At 39.9% G+C, this 18,513-nt stretch overlaps 1 protein-coding gene across 2 annotated transcripts in view; it reads right to left on the bottom strand.

The window, feature by feature from the left end:
* Positions 1 to 14,329: 14,329 nt before the first annotated feature.
* Positions 14,330 to 18,513, bottom strand: part of TBC1D5 (TBC1 domain family member 5) — a 316,356-nt gene continuing 312,172 nt past the window's right edge. For both annotated transcript variants that reach the window (XM_066194787.1, XM_066194779.1), the window contains one exon: positions 14,330 to 17,512. In XM_066194787.1, the coding sequence (XP_066050884.1) occupies positions 17,219 to 17,512 (294 nt within the window). In that variant the 3' untranslated portion in view covers positions 14,330 to 17,218. The remainder of the gene's footprint in view (positions 17,513 to 18,513) is intronic.

Below are 18,513 nucleotides of genomic sequence, written 5' to 3'. Positions count from 1 at the left end.
AACAAAGCTATAGACTGAAAGTCAGAAACTGTTTATTGAATAAATAATTGAATTAGGATCATGCTTTGCCTGTGTGGCTGGACAATTTTGTCAACTCTCCCTGCAACACTGCAGGGGCAGGAAAAGAAGTCATAGGATGACTTTGAGTAATTTGTTAAATGTTAAGAAGATACTGTGGCTGCAGAATGCCCTAAGCCCCAAAAGATTGAACCTGATGCCAGCCTGGATTCTAGTTTGCCAGTTCAGTTCTTTACAGTGCAATTTACTTATATTTAACTATTTGGGGGATGCTTACTCCCAAATATCATTATCAAGGTTAAATATACAATGAAGGCATCTCTTTGAAGAAAACTTTTGTGGGGTTCATAACCCCACCATCTGCATGCACCAGACTTCAGGGCTCCTGCTGTCCAGCTTCTGCCAGACTTGCTGCCTTTCCTGTTTTGCATGCAGAGGACATTTTCCTCGTGGAAGTTCCATGAGCTTTTCATAGAAGTAATATGCAGACTATACAGTAATATATCAGCAATCTGATGTACCTCCCATGTATGCCTCCATGTAGTAAGACACTCAAAAGGTTTCTAAAGTCTACTCAAAACACCCCAATGATCCAAAAAACTCAGTGAAATCATAACAGGCACTATCTACCCCTTCAGCAGGCAGATATCAAACCATATCTACAGATATGGGATCACTCTCCTGTAATATTCAATATTCTGCAAGTCATTGGAGCCATTTCTTCAAGCCTCACATGTTACCTGTAGTTTGTATTTCCCCCTGACATTCTTGGCTTCCTCTCCTCAGGGAATTATCTGGAAATAGAAAATGAGTAATTTCTGCTAAACAAACCAAGGCTTTAAGAATTTTACCTTTGTATTGTCTTGCTAACAACAAGAAAATGACAGACACAAAGTTAAATAAAGGAGGGAATGATTGAAGAGATCTCTCTGTGGCTGCAAATTCCCAGACCCTGATCCATAGACTCAACACTAAGGTAGGCACCTTTATAACATCAGTGAAACAAAACCGTTTCTGCCTTTGCACATTACCCTTTAAAATCACCTCTAAATCTCAGAATGACACAGCAACAAACATAATCTATGAAGTCATTGCCAGAAACTTCACAGGTCTCTTATTGTGGTGAATACAAATTCCTGTGTCACGTGTTCTCAACACCGAATACAAGATGTTTGAAAGTTGTGCACTCAGGACTTCCTGAAAAAACTGTTCCCTTATATAAGAAGCAATCACTTATCTACAGGAATGTGCTTCTGCGTGAGTCTGCCAATCATTTCTGTTAGAGACAATTCTGCCCAAAGAGATTTTTCTTTTCCCTTGAGAAAGCACTAAGAGAACACATTCTTCTGCACAGAACAATGAAAAAACCTCACAAACCCTTGAGCAGAGTATTCCTGCCTCTTTTCCTTGCTGCTTTTCCACATTTTCTGTAGTGAGCTGGTGTGTGGCCTTGCAAAACCACCATTGACTCACCCCAATTTTGCCACCTGAACAACGACTGACTTTGGCAATGTAGCTGTTGTACAAAGAGATTCGACTGAGACCTTACACTGCCTGGCATCCGACCTTTGCTGGGCTGCATGTTTGAAAGAAGGGTGATTAAAACTCCACCATGAGAACAAAAGCTCTACAGCATCCCCCTGCAGCACAGCTTTGTGTAGAGATGGGATAATCTGGTCATTTGACAAGATTTTGTTTGGGAAAGACACAAGAAATAAATAACTCCTCAAGGACTACAGGAAAGTCTACACTAAAAATTAACTCACAGAGAAACAGTATCTTCATGGTGTTAAATTTGTTTCACCTCTGGAGTAAGTAAAGAATTGAGATTTCAGGAAATCTAGGTGAACACTTTTAACCACTGCAAAAGCATCCATCTCTCCCTTCCTCTCTATTAAACAACCTAAAAATATCTCAGCAAGCACAGTTGTACAGCAATGTGACATTTTTACTGGCAGCTCCTTTCCTCTGATTACTCTTCCCTGCCCTATTTCAGAATAACTTCCTGTGGCTTGTGCTCTGCGATGGGGGCCTGGTTTGCTTGAAAGGCTATATGAAGTAAGGCAGGATCAGTCTGGCACAGAGCTGCCTCCAGCCACTCCTGTTACCCTATTTTCATCAAGTTGTACAAGGCTGAAGTGAAACACACCCCTTTCCGAGTTGTGCGGCTGCCTGCTGTGAAGATGCAGTGATGTCAGTGCTGAATAATTAAGTGATAATATAATAACTGTGAGTTTGTGCTCCATTAAGTGAGCTCCTGCTGACTGCTTAATGAGCAAACAAACACCCAAACCCCTGTTTGGTTTGTAATATTATTCCTGTTACATTAAATGTAAGAAAGAAGACTCAAGTCTTTAACAGTAGGCTAACTGGGAGGCTTCTGAAAACACAGATCAAGAGGCAGATCCTGAACTATCGCATTGCCGAATTTTTGGAAGAACCAGAAGTTCCTTGTCTTTTCAAAGGGTGGGGAATTGGGTAACAAAACTGACAGGATTGCTGTTTCCACTACATAACATCTAAATCCTTTATGGCAATAAGAGCCTTGATGGGTCTCCTCTTTCATGTGGCAATGTTGCAATGACTGTATTGTGGAGGCTGGGAAATGCAGCTCCTTGGCTTCTAGGTGTTAGTAATTTGAGGAGAGTCTAGATGAAATATCCCTACTTGTCAATAAAACACACAAGATTTACAAAAGATCTAAAAAAAAAAAAAATCAGCAGAATAGTTGTTGTTGCAATGTTTGGGAAGAAGAAAATCTAGAGTCAGTTTCCCATCTCTGTTTCTCCTGCCAGGGCAGTGAGTTAGTGTAACACCTTTTAGTGAGGAGTTGGATGAGATATGGCACTGTAAGGAGACCTGGAGACCTAGAGACCAGAGCAGCCTCAGGCAGCCAGAACCTCAAGTCACACAGAGCTTTTAAGTTAAGCTTGCTGCTTTGAAATTAAAGCCATCATGGTTCAGAGATTAATCTGAGGTTTAAGCTTCACATGAATGGTGACAGTCTCAACACAACAAAGCAAGTGATAGCCTTTTTGGTTGTATATGATCTGTGGAAAGACACTAAAGCCTAGATTCCATTATTTTTCCCAGATGGTATTAAGGAAAAAAACAGGATGTGAAGTTTGCAGCTCAGTGCCCTAATTTCTGGAGGTCTGCTAGCTGAAATGGAGCTTCTAACAAAATATTTATATGCTCTTAGAAGTTTTCTCATAAAAAAGAAAGAAGCATTATTTGCATTTTCACTGGTTTTATTTGAGAATCCTGGTTAACATAAATTATTCAATGTACAGAATTTATAATCAAAGCATGAAGATCTGTATTGGCTTAAGAAATCTTTCCTAGTGAAACATGCATTCTTCCCACGTACCACAAAAGTGTGTAAACCTGGTTTCAAGATTTGATATGCTATTAAGGAACTTAAACTTTGTACACAAATAACATGAGCTACCTGCTATTTCAACCCATAACAACCTGCAGCACTCATCTGGGTGTACCCTTATTTACTCCAACCAACATGCAGAGCCTTACGAGAAATACAGTAAGATAACATGCAAGAATGACATCTCCCCACTTCCTGAAGGACACTGTGACCAGGTGATTTTTTTCTCCACTTAAAAGTACCCTGATCTATGCTATTTATCATATGATCTGCAAGGCAAGACCTTCATACCCTTAGTAATCACATTGGGTGTTTTGTAAGAGACAGTAATATCAATAAAAACAGTGACAAAGTAGAAGAAAAGAATTGGGGGAAACAGCATGTTAATTATCATTCAATTTTTATAGTTTGTAGCTCCAAAACAGATATCAAAGGGTGAGGTAAACTCCAGCCCTGATCCTCAGAGAATGCTTTCCAGTGATGCTCTTGGACACAGCTTTCTTCTCAAAGAACTATAGCAATGCCAGGAAGATTCCTCTCCATCATAACAGGTGTCTTCCCATTCCCCCCACTCCTCAAAAGAAGTGTTAATCAGTCCCAACAGAGTAATATTTGTGCCTTTTGCTGAGTTCTGTCTTTTACTGTAAGAAGACAGGTAAGATGGAGATTGGGAGGTCCATTAGGGGTCTCATTCCCTAAGATGTTCAGATATGGAGGAAGATCATTGTAAAAGACCAGTTTGGAAATGTCAGCATCTCACAGTAAGTCCTTTGCTTCCCAAAACTTACTGTATCAAAGGCACACTGAAGGATTTGCTTTTAAAAACAACACATAACGAGCAGTCCTCTCTATGACTATGGTGACTTTCAAATACCATGATATTAGTATCTTATTCAAGGCCAGATAAACATTGCAAGTTCTTTTTTTATTGCTTTAATGAAAGTTTTCATTACATACAAAGGGAACAAGTTAAAATACAGCAACTGCCAAAATGTTTCAAACCAATGTTTGGTTTTTGATCTTGGACAGGTCACCCTTGTTCAAAACTCCTTCATCCTTCCATAAAGGCTTGCTTATGCTCCCCAAAGATACTAGGTCCTCTGTTAATATTAGAGTTTCGCAGATGAAGAAAGATTATTTGAAGTCATCCCATGCGTGAGAGTTCATTGGTATTCTTTCCCACACTTTCTAAAAGGAGAAGTCTTGGTTTCCAGATTCAAACATGAAGCACATCATATTTGTTCTGCACAGACTTCAGAACTATTTTTTTTTTCCAGGAACCTTCCTCTCTCACAAAATAAATGAACTAGTGAATTCAAATAAAGTTCAGCACTTTTACGTAAAAATAATAAACACCCTGAAATAATAAACCACATATACACACACAGAGTTACTTCTTCCTTTCTGCAGAATAGGTAGAATAGCAAAGGTCTGGAAATGTACTTCATGAAAGACTCTGAGGAAAAGAACCTGCTCTAATTTTCTTTCATTTTCTCATGCTGCAGAGGGATTGCAATACATGATATTGGCTAAATTGGCACGTAACAGTGCAGTAGCTGATGTATCCAACACCCTTTTTTGTCTGTGCTGGATTTATTCCTTAATGAAAGCATAAAGCTTGTCCAGTCTTTATTGTTAAAAACTATGAAGGTAACCTAGAGCATGAATTATTTTTCCAGTCATTGGCAAACAATAGGCACTGTCTGTATTTTCTACATTAGTACACATAGGCAAGCGACAATTCAGCAGAAGTCATGCATCCATCAGTCAATATTTCCATGCCCTGAGAGTTATTGAAGTCACAGAATGATTTGTTGGGGCAGCAACTTCCTTTCAGCATAGCAAACACAGTCTCATCTGATTACTTCTGTTACATTTACCTGTTTCATCCAAGCTATTCTTCAAACGTGGCCCTAATCTTGAATTCTGTGGAAAATCAAACCAAAGTGGAGCCATTACGCTCTCAGCATCCAGGCCATTGCAGCTTTTTCTTTGCAGCATTAATACAAACAAGTGCGTGACAGGAGTGATATATTTATAGTACCTTTAGACTTAATCTCTGCCAACTACTTTTCTTTCTTTTCTGAGTTTATAGCTCTCAGAAATGTTGTAATCAATAAACCTACTCCAGTTATCAATCTGAAGTAAAGCAGGGTCTTCCCATTACCTCAGCAGCAGAGGACACAATTTTTCATGTATTTGTTATGCAATATTAGGGAAGAGCTATAAGTATACTCTCCAGAGCTTAGAAGAGGGCATACGGAACAGCTCAGACAAGACTTTAAAGCTGCTGTCAGTATTTTAAGAAGCAGCAAAACACTTCAGCTATTAAATCCAAATATCCACTTCAGTGGTACTGAGGCAGCTAATTCGATCAAATGCTAACTCTAGTCCCACCTCACCATCCTATGCAGAGCCTGCTCTACCCTTGCAGATAACATGGGGTCACAATGAAACCAAAACCAAAGACAAACCAGCTTCTGCTTAGTGCAGCTCTGCCACCGTCTGTGAATTCAGACATCTGGTTTGCTGATGAGTTGTCACATCGGTCTTCTCCAACAGCCGAGTAGAAGCATTTGACTCCTCAATTCTCTGTATGACCCTGGGGTAGCTGGTGGAACTTGATGCAGCTGTGGTGGGAGCACAGCAAATTCCCTGTTTCCATAATGACCACAGAGATTACAGCAGGGATGGCAGCATTGCAATCTCAGACTCCCTAGTCACAGGCCATTTACAAAGGAAAAACAGCATGGGCAAGTGTCCAAGATGGGGCAAAAAAGGCAGTGCTTTGCCTAGAATTGAGGCAATTAAATGGTGATTGGCAGCCTCCATTTCTTATGAATGAAATCTTTCCTCATGTCCCCATTTCTTGTCCTGTTCCTACCAAGAGTTCTGTGAAAATCAGAGCTCAGTGTAGGCTGCACTCTTGATTTTAATGGTGTCTATGAATTTACAACACGTAAAGTTGAATCTGATAAAGCACAGACGCTCCAGGAGAATTTCTAACTTTCTCCAATTGATTGTTAATCCTGAAACAATGTCGGGTATCCTATCCTTGTCTCCCTTCCTAAGTGACCTAAACACTGGACAAATTAAATCCAGACACGTTATCAGACCCATCTTAGTGAATTACTTCTGATGGAAAGTGGTACAAGGCTGTTTTTCAAAAACACTTCATTAAGCCCAAATGTGACTAATGTACTTGTTATTCATGTGCTCTTAAATTTATTCTTTGAGCTTTTTGTAAATCTATTTCAAGGCAACTAGAGTCAACAGCCTTCACACTGCTCTCACAGGCTCTCCTCATTATTATCATGGTACGGTTAGTTTCTTTAACTCTCCCACACCTTTACTTTGAAAAAATCATCTTTAGCTGAGAAGGTAGGTCACAAAATCACAAGACACTATATAACATTTTTTAGAAAAAGAAGTTCTTTTAATGAAATGTTCTAGTTACCAAACATTCCTAAAATTATCCTCCTAATCAATCTTGCACAAGCATTTTCAGCTAAAACTCTTAGCCACTTTCATTAAGCTATATGAGATGTAAAATAAGGGAATTCAGGAAAACTCTGAATGCAACAGTAATTATGGTGCTAAAACATGGACACCATAACAAAAGCCTAACCAGATGTTAGCTGCTTCTTTACTGTTTAAGAAAATCTATTCAAATGCAAAAGTCAGCAGCAGCAGTGAGCTCATGCTTCCTTTCCGCTCTCCCCAGTCTTGTATCTTGGGATCTATTTTTGCTGCTGTTTCAGGTCAGTGCAGATTCATTGTGCTGTGGGGCACTGGCAGTCCACAGGGCACTGCCTGGCCCACGCATTGCATGGCAGAGGACCTGTGGTGATGGGGTTCTTCACGCTCTGCTTATTGAAGAGCCTGGTTCACAGAAAACTTGGAGGCTGTGCTGTGCAGCCCCCTGCTGACACAGGCTGTGGCACAGCCTGGGTTTCCAGGTGTGCATGGGATGGGCAAGGGCTGTACCTGCTCAGATGCAGACTGGTGGTACTTCTTGCTCCCTCTGGAACATGCTCAGCAGCCTGTTGGAGCCCTGTGATCACCACCCATGGCACAGAACAGCACTGGAGAGGTAGTGTGCTCATCCCCAGGAGAAAGGCCTATGCACATTTAAGAGAAAGAAAATAACCCCCAACACTTTCGTGACTCTGAAAAAGTGAAGAGCACCAACACCCCTCCCCCTTCACTCCTCAATGAGTGCAAGTTCCAAGAACAATTCTGTGAAGATTTTTGGCAGGAAGCCAATTACAACCAAGAGGGAAACTTTTCTCCCCAGATGTAGCCAAACTGGAGGACACATGGATGTATGAAAATTAGACTTACACCAGCCTGTAGGAGGCTCAGCGCCCACTCACACCAAAAAACCTTTGCAAACTTGCTGCTACCTCCACAGTAGCCCCAGAACAGCGATACGTGATGCTGAGGGGCTGGGGAACAGAGCATGGAGGGGATGTCTGGCACAGAGTGCACTGCAGGACAGGTGCCAAGCGCCCCATGCAGCCCCTAAAATCAATGCAGCCTCTGAAGGAGTGGGCAAGGGCCAGGTGCTGCTGTCCATGTGCTGCTGGTGCTCGGCGCTGGGCTGCTGGCATGTGTCCATCCCCACCCCAGAGTTGAGGCAGCGGGTGGCCTGTGATTCCTCTTCGAGGCTTTCCCTGAACTGAGGCGAGGACTTCCAAGAAGTGTTGGCTGCTGCCGCCCTCGCTGGGGTTTGCTACGTGATTTAGCACCACCAGCAGCGGCAGCAGGCGCTGACGGGGAGGGCCTGTGGTGAACTGCTCCCTGCAGAGATGTAAGAATGCTTTCAACACGGATGTTCTGTGCACAACCGACCAGACCCGCAAGTCCAAGTGTGATCAGTGTCTGGTGTCCTTGAAGACTGAGGGGTATTTAGGGGCTGTGTCTGCAGTGAGCATTTCCAGTGACCCTGGACAGGACAAGAACCTGTCATTTCTTATGGGTGTCTTAGAAAGACACACACCATTAGCCGAGATGAGCAAGTGCTAGCACAGAGGTATTTTGATGGAGCAGGAAGGGGAGAGGAGGCTCTCCCCAGTGCCCAGGTTACCCAAGTTACCAGTGCCACAATGAAGCTGATAAACAAAATGCTCTCAACAAGCTTAGTCCTCTGTTATTCTCTCTAAAACTCTCAAAATTTAACTGATCCTCCTATTAAAAAACCAAAAATCCAACAAAACCAAAACTTCCCTCTGGTGCCTTTGTTTCTGGAGACCATTTGCATTCCCCTGACTTGCAGGCTTGCAGTGCCACCCCAAGCCCTGTGATGAACCTTTGAGGCACATGGTTATCTAGGCCAGCAGATGCTGGATAAAAAAGAAACATACCTTGATCTGAATAAGCTGCTGTGACTGTGGGCATCAAAGTGCACTGATTCACACTCAGGATGATCTGATCCAAGTAGGCTGGGTCTGCATTGCAGGCTCTGGAAATGGGGATTAACCTCTCCCCATGGTGGCTCTGCAAGCGTGATAAGGTTAGAGAGAAGATTGCCCAGCACACTGCTAAAAACTTGGGTTAACCAACTGTTCTTTCATCCAAAATATGGTGAATGCCAATCATACAGCTAATGGTTTCAATATTGATGCACCACCCCAATCTGCCAGCCAGCCAGCCAGGCATGTACAGAGACAGCAGACAGACAGACAGACAGACAGACAGCTCCATCTGCCTCATTGTATGAGCTGTCCCTGACAGTGCTGCTTACCAGCTCTCCTAGAGGAGTGAGTTTTTCAGGTCAGCATCTACCTCCAGCAGCCAGCCCCATAACATGCCAGCCCCGCCTTTGAGTGTAAGCTGCAAAGCCCCACTTTCTCTTTTAAATCTCTCTCAGTTTTAAACTTGCCTGGCTCTGTTCCCAAGGAGCATCCTGCAGCACAGGCCCACCTGTCTCATATAGATTTTATTTCTTATTAAAGATAAGCTCCCCTCCATCCAAAAACCAGTGAATTGATGAAGGAATTTTAAAACATCATGAACTGAAATGTTAGTTTTAAAATTTTTGTATGTATTTCACTTTTTGTATATATTTCACTTTCTGTAAAGGATTACATAAAGCTTCCAACTGAAATAATTTTGACTTTTTCTTAGAGTATCAAAGTAGTATACTTGAAACTTTTACGGTTTCTTTCTGGAGGAAGGGAATGGTATTTCACATTTTGTTGAACTCACCTTGCTCCTACCTGATGGTTCTATTTAGTCTCATCCGCATTTTGCAGCAGAAACTGTAGTTGATGTTTCTATAACCAGTCCCCAGTGCCTGTTGCTATCTTGATCATGTCAGCATCCACTCTGTGCATTCACAGGCTTATGAAATGTGAGAATTTTGGGTTGCTTCTCTGGGCTTGAGGTCTTTGCTGTGCATTTTATAAACTTGCTGAAGGTTAGACTCACGTTTTCTGATCTTGAAGGTAAAGGATCCAGTTATTCTCAGATAATGGTACACCACTCTAACATGCAGATTGCTTCTACGAATGCTTCCCCTTCACAGGAGGCCAGACTCAACAGCCCGAGACCTCAGGGGTGCTTGTGGCTTTGCAAGGTCAGAGAACCAATGGATGTTTGCTGTCTAGGTGTGACTTGCTCATTTGCATTAGGTTGCAATTTGTATTGTACTCTTACATCTCTTGGTGTAGTTTCCCCCAAATAATTTGCAACTGGATCTCTCATAAATCCCAACTCAGGGAAGGCAGAGATGGGGAGATGAGATGGCTCTGCAGGTTGTGCACGTGCCAGGTGCAGACAAAAGACAGAGGATGGTGAGGAAGAAAAATAAACTCTTGACATATCTTATAGAAGCCCAACAGAAAGGTCTTTTCAGAGAATGAAAGATTTTAGAAAACAGTAAAAAATTTTATATGCAAAAGCAAGTGCTGATTTTCTTTCTTAACAAAAAAACCCTGCAGAAGCCATATTCATCATATAACTTCCTTCAGTAAGGCTGGATGCACCCTAATAAGCACTGGAAAAACACACAGTGCTCACGTGGAGTAAAAATTGTGGACATTTTTTTTTCTCTCTAACATGTTTTAATAGATGTTGGTTTTCTACTCACTGCAAGCTACCAAGCATGCTAATACTAATAATCACATAAAAAATCAGCACTTAGATTACAGGAATTTTAAAGATGCTTTTTCCCTCTCTCTTTTCTTTGGTTTACTTCAGAACGTCTGATACATGGAGGAGAGAGGAGGGAAGTTGCTGCAATCTCTATGTGGATATACACCAATAACATCTCTTTAAAAACCCATAATATTCACATACAGCAAAAATGTCAGAATATGAAAAAGGAGATTTTCATTTGCTCTTTATAAACCCCTCCATAATGCAAAATTTGCATCCCAGAGAAGGAAAACACTGAGGAAAGCACATTTCAGTGACTGCAGTGCCAGCACAGTTAATGATGCTTGCAATTTTCTCATTTTTATTTCCTCTGAAGCCTAAAGATCCACAGAAGGTAAAACACACTAATTTTCATCTTCAGATCCTCCATCTGTCCAGCAACGCTACAGCCTGTGGCCCCTGCACAAGGATGAGTCTTCCCATGCTCCAGTGTGGCGTGGCCTTGGGTGTCCTGCCTTCCCGCCAAGCACAATCACGGGCCATCTTCCCCTGTGCCCAGGAGCACCCTGCCCCAGAGTTCTCCCTCTCCATGGTTTCACCAGGGTGAATAGTGAATTTAATTTTTTTTTAAAAGAAAATGGCATAGTTTGGTAGAGTGCATTATTTGCCCTCCAGCCTGTTTACTAAAATATATTGTTTTTTTGGAAATTGAAAATAGATACTATTCTCATTCATATTTTTTTTAAAGTTTATGCTTAACTCAAGCCCCATTTATTATGGGAAAAAGTTTGGAGAGATCAGTGTTTTGTTTCAGCATTTTGAAAGAGAGCATATATCAGAACTTTATCTCACATGCAGTATAAATACACATAGGTTGTTTTACAAGAAACAACCAAAATTTCTCTGTAGAGAGACTTTACCAGTAGAGGCAGAAGAGAATAAGCCAAGTATTTTTGAGTGAAGCCAAGATTTTCTTCTATTTTTTTCTTGATTGTAAGAATTACAACAGAAGTATGGCCAGAGAAAATATTATGCAATAAAACTGACAGCAAAGTTTACCATGGGGAAGTCATGAGGACTGAATATGGATACCACCTGCTGTAGAAGTATTGTGAGATTTTCATAAGATTTCACATTTTACATGAGAACAAGAAGCACACTGGTTGGGCTGGTGGCCAGGCTGCAGGCATAGGGTATTAGAGTCCTGAGATGATTAATAGCTAACTTTGATCACAGTGACTCAGAATTCACTTATTCTAGAAGATTAAATAGCTGAAGTTTTTATGGGTACCACAGAATTGTCAGATGGGCTTGACTGTGGGAAACGAGAACAAAAGAAGTTTGGGAAGAGGGTCTCCTGAGGAATTCCCCCATCATGACTTCTTTGCAACTTAGTGAACATGTGCAATTCATTGCTTACATGCTGGAATTAATGCTCTCCAGAATTTGAAAGTTACAAGTCTGAAGCACAAGAAGTTCATTGCAGTCCCAAAGTCCTATAGGTGCTTCTGTAAGTCACCCTGTGCTATCACCTGGAGACTGGAGTTCCATAGAACTTCTCTAAACTAAATTAAACTCTTTTGAGACCTGATAATCTTTACAAGCCTAAATAAGCTTTGTGTGTATTTATTTTATATTTAAAAATAATTTTGGTGCATTTTAATCCTTGAAGCTTTAAAAATGTTTTTATGAACAGGCTCACTTTCACTTACATTTTCTGCCTCATGTTCCAGCATGTTGCAAGCCCCCCCTTTTGTGGATAGAAATGATGCATGTTCCTGACTGTTGCAAAGAGATACATATTATCCAGCAAGCTACATGACACTGCTGACAATCTGCCTTCTAGTATCTGTTTGCTTGATACACTCTTATTTTAAAGGGCAGTTTAATGATGCTCTAGAAATGCTGCTATATTCTCCATCTGCTGAATTCAATTAACACAGCAGGTGGGCAGTCAAGATATTTTGACAACTATTCTTCCATCTCAAAACTACGTAGCATTTATATTCCAAAAGGTCTCAAATACTAACATGATAATTTGCAGTATCTTCAAACCCTTCTTTGTATGAGTTAAAAATTCAGACAAACCTGCTTTTGATACAGTCCCCAAAACTCACAGTCAAAGGCAAAGCTTGAAAACTTTCTCAGCTCAAAGTTCTGCAACTGCATATGATGACAAGCAGTGGAGTTCCCATCAGGTCTCTGGAAATGATTTACAGGGTTTCTCATGTTGTTACCATGGAAGACAGTGAAAGGGTTAAATCAATGGGATTGGAAGGATCAAATTCTTACCATTCATAGAAAATGGAACCACAATGTCTTCCTTCTGCAGCTGATGTATTTTAATACTTCCCCCATCCTGGCATCAGCTAGGCTTTTACAAGTTAAAACCAAAGATAGGTTTGCACAAACCTACCTGACGTAGTCAAACAAGGTACACATGTGCTACCTGAAGCAAAGTTTAGAAAATACTTCTTATACTTTGTATATATCTGGAAAAAAATTACGGCTTTTTGTATTTGGCAATATTATAGTCCTCTTTCTGGTGTAAGGTGTCTTTGGTTTCAATTTAATTATTTAAACTTCTGTTCTTCATCTGGACTTATTTCAGCCGTGTGGGACCAGATTCTGCTGCTCCAACACTACTGCTATCAGCTGAGTTACTGTTACTGGATTAAATCTACCTCGCTGTTTGAAAGAGCAAACTGTGGTGAAGTAATGAGTATATCATTATCATTGTTATCCTAATTTTGACAGTGTCTGTGTTGTACAACATCAGAGAAAAAGATGGTTCCTGCCCTAAAGAACCCATACTTTCAGAGTCTCAAGGTGCATCCCTTCCAGCTCATTGTCTGTTTCTAGGGTAATGCACTTTTCCTCTTGCAGGATCCTCCCACATGCCTAAAACCTCCCTTACCATTTCAGTGGTTAACTAAGTTGTGAGAAGCAGGAAAGCAAGTTGCCTGTGTGCACGCTTCAAGTTGCTGTTACTGTAATGACCTTTTTTCATGCTCTTTCATCTCTAAATTTAGCTAACTACTAAAGCCAGAGTCTAGCAGACTGGGGCATACAGGAAACACTAATGCACAGACTATATATAATCACTCTCAAAAGAACAGCACAGATTATAAGACAGATTAATTACTATTCTGTAGCCAAATGAAGTTTATTTTATGAAACTGCACCTTTTGAACTCTAATAAACCATTAAAATCATTCATTCAAGACCAACACATGCAGCACAAAATCAAAAGTATTATTAAAGAGTTGACACCAAGAAGTGTTCACCAATTTTGAACACTTGAAAATCTCTTCATGTTAGGATTGTATTTGAACAGATGACACTGTAACTGCCAGGCACAAGTACACCTTAAATTTGAAATGTAATCTTTAAAATAGTTGCCTCAATACCATTTAATGAGAACATACCGGAGAATCATGGGAAAGAATGAAGAGTGTGATTTCAAGTACAGAGATTCAGAAACGTACTGTACAGATACTGGCACTGTTACTGAAACACAATGATGATACTATACTGAGCTTTATGAAATTGCAGAAAAGTTAGGTCATGGTAAATTCTGGTTCATTTTCAGATACAAGAAATATGGTAAACCAGGAGATATTCTATATTGTTTAGTTGCGATAAATGAGAAGCAGTCTTCTTCCCTGGATCACAGACATGAAATCTGATTGAAGTATTAATAAACTTTGTGCTTATATAAATAGTTTTAAAGTTTTAATCATCCTAGTTCTCAGAAATTATACTTGTATTCTATCCAAAAAGCTTTCCCTCTTTTTCAAGAAAACAGCACAAGCACAACCCAGAAAGTTTGTTAATTCTTTCTTTAATAAAGCGGGCTAGATGTTCTTCCAGAGTAAAGATACAAAGCTCCACGACTAAATCAATACCCAGTCAAAATATGATACTGCCTTTCTGCAGTACATACAATTGACATGACATGCAAGAGACTTTAAAGGAATAAATTACAGACGTGAGATACAGTAAAACAGTCTCAGATCAGCAATCTTAATGCTGCTTTAGTTTTTGTCAGCAATTTGCAATGCTTATAATTTTTCTATCTGGTTATTGTTATCCATGAACATTCTGAGCAGGTCATTTCTGGAGAAAGAGAATAATCTTGTATTTTAAATGACAATATCTCTTTCAGTATATTCTTAACACAAAACAGGGTGATGATTTGATGTTTTATCTAAATTACAAGTTTCTAACTTAATGAATATACTAAAATACTTTTAACTATCTCTGCACTATGATCAAATACCAGAGTCAACATATTTGAGATGTGGAAGGACATGGTACAACCAAAGCAGATTCATTTACTGGAGTTACTCTGACCTTATTTGTATAACCATCTCTCTGCTTTTGAAGATTTTTATCATATCCCATGGCACGATGCGCATTCAGCTCATCAGTATTCACTGATACTTCTTAGAAACTCCCCAAGTCTTTATATACTTTTACTACTGTTTTAAAATATGCAATATTAAAGATACAACTAATTTACAAAAATAAAAAACCTGTACAAATCACACTCTTCCATTGGCAATGAGACTGTTCAAGAAAATAGCAATGTGATCCCTGAAACAACCCACTAGAATAGAAATCAAAAGACTGATGCTTAAAAAAATAAAAAAGAAGTAAAAACATTTTCTTCTGCCAAGCTACTGGAATCTTTGAAGGTTTATGTATCACAGAATATAAAACTTTTCTCTCTGTCCCCAGAATATTTCTTTCATCTTTCCACAGGTACTTCTTCAACAGCCACCCTTTGCTGATGGCACCACAAGCCTTGCCGTGTAGGTTAAGGCTAGAAAAGCTTGAAAGACCTAAATAAATCAACCAGCCACCCAATCCCCTGGCATTCATGCAAACTCAGGGTAATAAAATAAACTGGAGACAGGCATGCATGCTGAATTCCAAAGTGATTTTTTACGAAGCTTAAAATTAAACCAAAATAAACACCTCTCCAAAATGTTACACATTTAAGATCTTTCATTGAAATAGTCATCTGACTGTTCGCATCACTCTGTTGCAGAGAGGTGTGATGCTATGCCTGCTCGTAACATTCTAGTATTTTAACATTTTACAAGGCACAAATAATCTCTGAAGAACTACATGGTGGCTTTTGAACATGTAAGGATGGCAGCTACCATGTAATTACATGACAATTCAGTTCAGTCACTGACACAGACCTTGTAAAATCTAAGACCAGCAAATCACATGTCACCTCATCTTTGGGATACCGTACTTCATTTACAATTACAGACTAAGCAGCAAATAACTACAATTTCATAACTTTGAACAAACACAAGCTTTGCCATGCAAATGGGAAGTTGTTGCATGGTATGATGTATATGTATCTTAAAAGCAAATAATGCTTTTTTTTGCTGCTGTGACAGAGTGACATACCAACATTCCTTCCTCAAGCTAACTCTGGATCTTGCAAGAGGAGCGGTCTACTCACCACCAGTTTTGTTTTGTGAATTCCAACAGAGGTTAAAGGGATCAGAGACTACAGAAAGCCCCCCATATCTACTTGAAAAAACCTGTTATAAATGACTATGGACTTGATATGAAAGAAATACACTTTTCCATTGAAGAACAAGTAACAGAGTTAATTAGAAACTTTCTGTTGGTTAACGCTGCTGCACCATTATGTTTCTCTTGGTTAAAAATATGGAAATCATATAGCAATACATGTAAACAGAGTCTATAGAAGATAATAGCAATGACACATAAAGTGCTTTTAATTATGAACATTTCATTTCACTTTGCAACCTTCCCTGGCAAGTTATCATACTCGAGCTAGCTTTAGTTCAACCAGCTTAGGTCTACATTATGAAACACTGTTATTTCCCTTGCACCTACTGTTTTAGCTGTGGTAGTCTGAGTAAAATTTAAAAAATCATGCCAGGGGAAGTAAAAGTAGACAAAGATAAAGAGGGAAAGAGGTGAACTGGGAACTCAAGGGGAAAAAGTAGACAAAGGCAAGTAAGGCTCTGCTGTGTAGGTCCCCATTCTCAAGGAGTTTGTCACATCTCCTGTAAGCACTGAGGAACAACTACACAAACCTGGGCCCTGAACACGCCTCAGGCTATTGCCGGATGAAAATGAAGAAACTAGGATTCCTCAAGGGAGAACAAACTTCCTACCAGGATGATGCTTTTAATCTTTTTGATACTCATTCCCTACTTCTCTAATCACAGTCTCTGAAGAAACAGTACCCTTTCCTACACAGAAAACTCAGTCAAGCATATTTTGTAAAAGGACAATATTAAATCTAGCCTGTCTTTGCTGCTTCAGGTCTGCTGCCAAGTGCCCACACATTTCCATTATGGTACCTAGCATATACTATTCTATGTTTTGGGAAAGCAAGAGTTCTATAGTAACAAAGCTCTTAAGTAAGGTAACAGCATAATTAATAATAACTGTATATTAGATTTGGGGTTTTTCTGGGTTTTTATTTAAGGCAGTTATTAAAATGTATATATTATTTTAAAAAGTAGCAAATTTATGTCTTTTTGTTTAGTTGTTTGTTTGCCTTTTTATTTTTAATTTAGGCTTTTGGCAGCTGCAATGAGTTACCTTAATCTATTTTCTGTCCTTGTAATCCAAAGAACTATCCAGCCCGTGGAATCACAGAAATTAGAGCTGAGTTGTAATGAAAGATTTCCCAAACTCTCCCAGCCAGTTTCTTTAGATGTCCAGTGGGCTGACAATAGCAAAGTCAGAATCTTTGCTGTTATTACTACTGTCGTCATCAGGGCTTGAGCTCAGATTGCTGGAGGAGGCTGAAATGGAACCCATCAGAGGGTCAGAAAATATCAAAGAAGAACGAGACGGAGCTTCTGGCTTCACCGCTGCCTCCTTGTGTGCCTGAAGGGCCTGCACCGGCTCTGGAGCAGCACTTTTACTTCTTTCCTCTTCTTTGGAAACCATAATATAGTCATCAGCACTCTTGCTCTCACTAGTGCTCGAATCAGTCGTACTCTGTGAAACAATAGCACAGAAAGGACTTAAAGTGAGCACCAGTGTTACCACATAATGAGGCTTATGAAGCATGTCAGGCATATGGGAATGGGACAAAGGTATAATTATTATCCAAAAGCGGCAATGACTAAATAAAGTTAAAAATAAAGTCGATATTAACTTTGGATAACATCATTTGTTATTTCACAGAATCACAGAATACTTTGAGCTGGACGGGAACCACAAGGATCATTGAGCCCAGTAGTTAACTGACTGGCCCATACAGGGATCAAACCCACAACCTTGACATATTAACACCATGCTCTGATCAACTGAGCTAATTTAAAAAAGCATAAAATTTAACACTCTAAAAATACATGTTTTGGTCTAACAGTCTTACATGTCTCATCATCATCGTGCATCCACGTAGTGACCACAGCAGACAAGCATCAAATGCAAACATTTCAGCTGTGAAGATTTTCAGTAATTACAGTGGGTTTCTGTAGTATTTAGTGAAGTAGTTTTGAGAATTTTTTTGCCTGTACAATAGCATTTTGGAGCTTGTCAGGAGAACGGTTTGATAAAAAATTTCCCAGTAAAATTCAGACTTGTGAAATCTGAACCACCCATAGACCTGGTTTAGTGTGCACCAGTTTAGGTTCAAACAATCAGGGCTGCCAGAGCTTCTAGGGTTAGTGTTGCTGACTACTTCCTAAGTCTTCCAGAAAATGAGGGTCTGTGAGTCCTAATTCTGTCGGTTATGCCCTGGGAAATGTGTGTCCCTGAGCACTTAGATAGTGGCTCAAGACCACACATCAGTGTATCAGAAAACTCTAAGAAGTCTCAATCTTTTATTCCATTATACTAGCCACACTCAGAATCACAGCTTTTCCAGTCAGAGCTATATGTAATTAGAAAAGGAGGTTGTCCTACACAGTAGAGTGGGATTTCTCACTTGTTGACAACTGGCAGCCTTTTAGCTTGGTTGCAACCCAAATGGACAAAACTTAGTTTCCTTCTGC

This window comes from Chamaea fasciata, unplaced genomic scaffold (genome assembly GCF_029207755.1).
Source record: "Chamaea fasciata isolate MVZ Bird 193981 ecotype frontalis unplaced genomic scaffold, bChaFas1.0.hap1 SCAF_1, whole genome shotgun sequence".
Taxonomy (NCBI): domain Eukaryota; kingdom Metazoa; phylum Chordata; class Aves; order Passeriformes; family Sylviidae; genus Chamaea; species Chamaea fasciata.
Note: the sequence above shows the minus strand (reverse complement) of the source record. Positions and strands in the feature narration are given on the sequence as shown.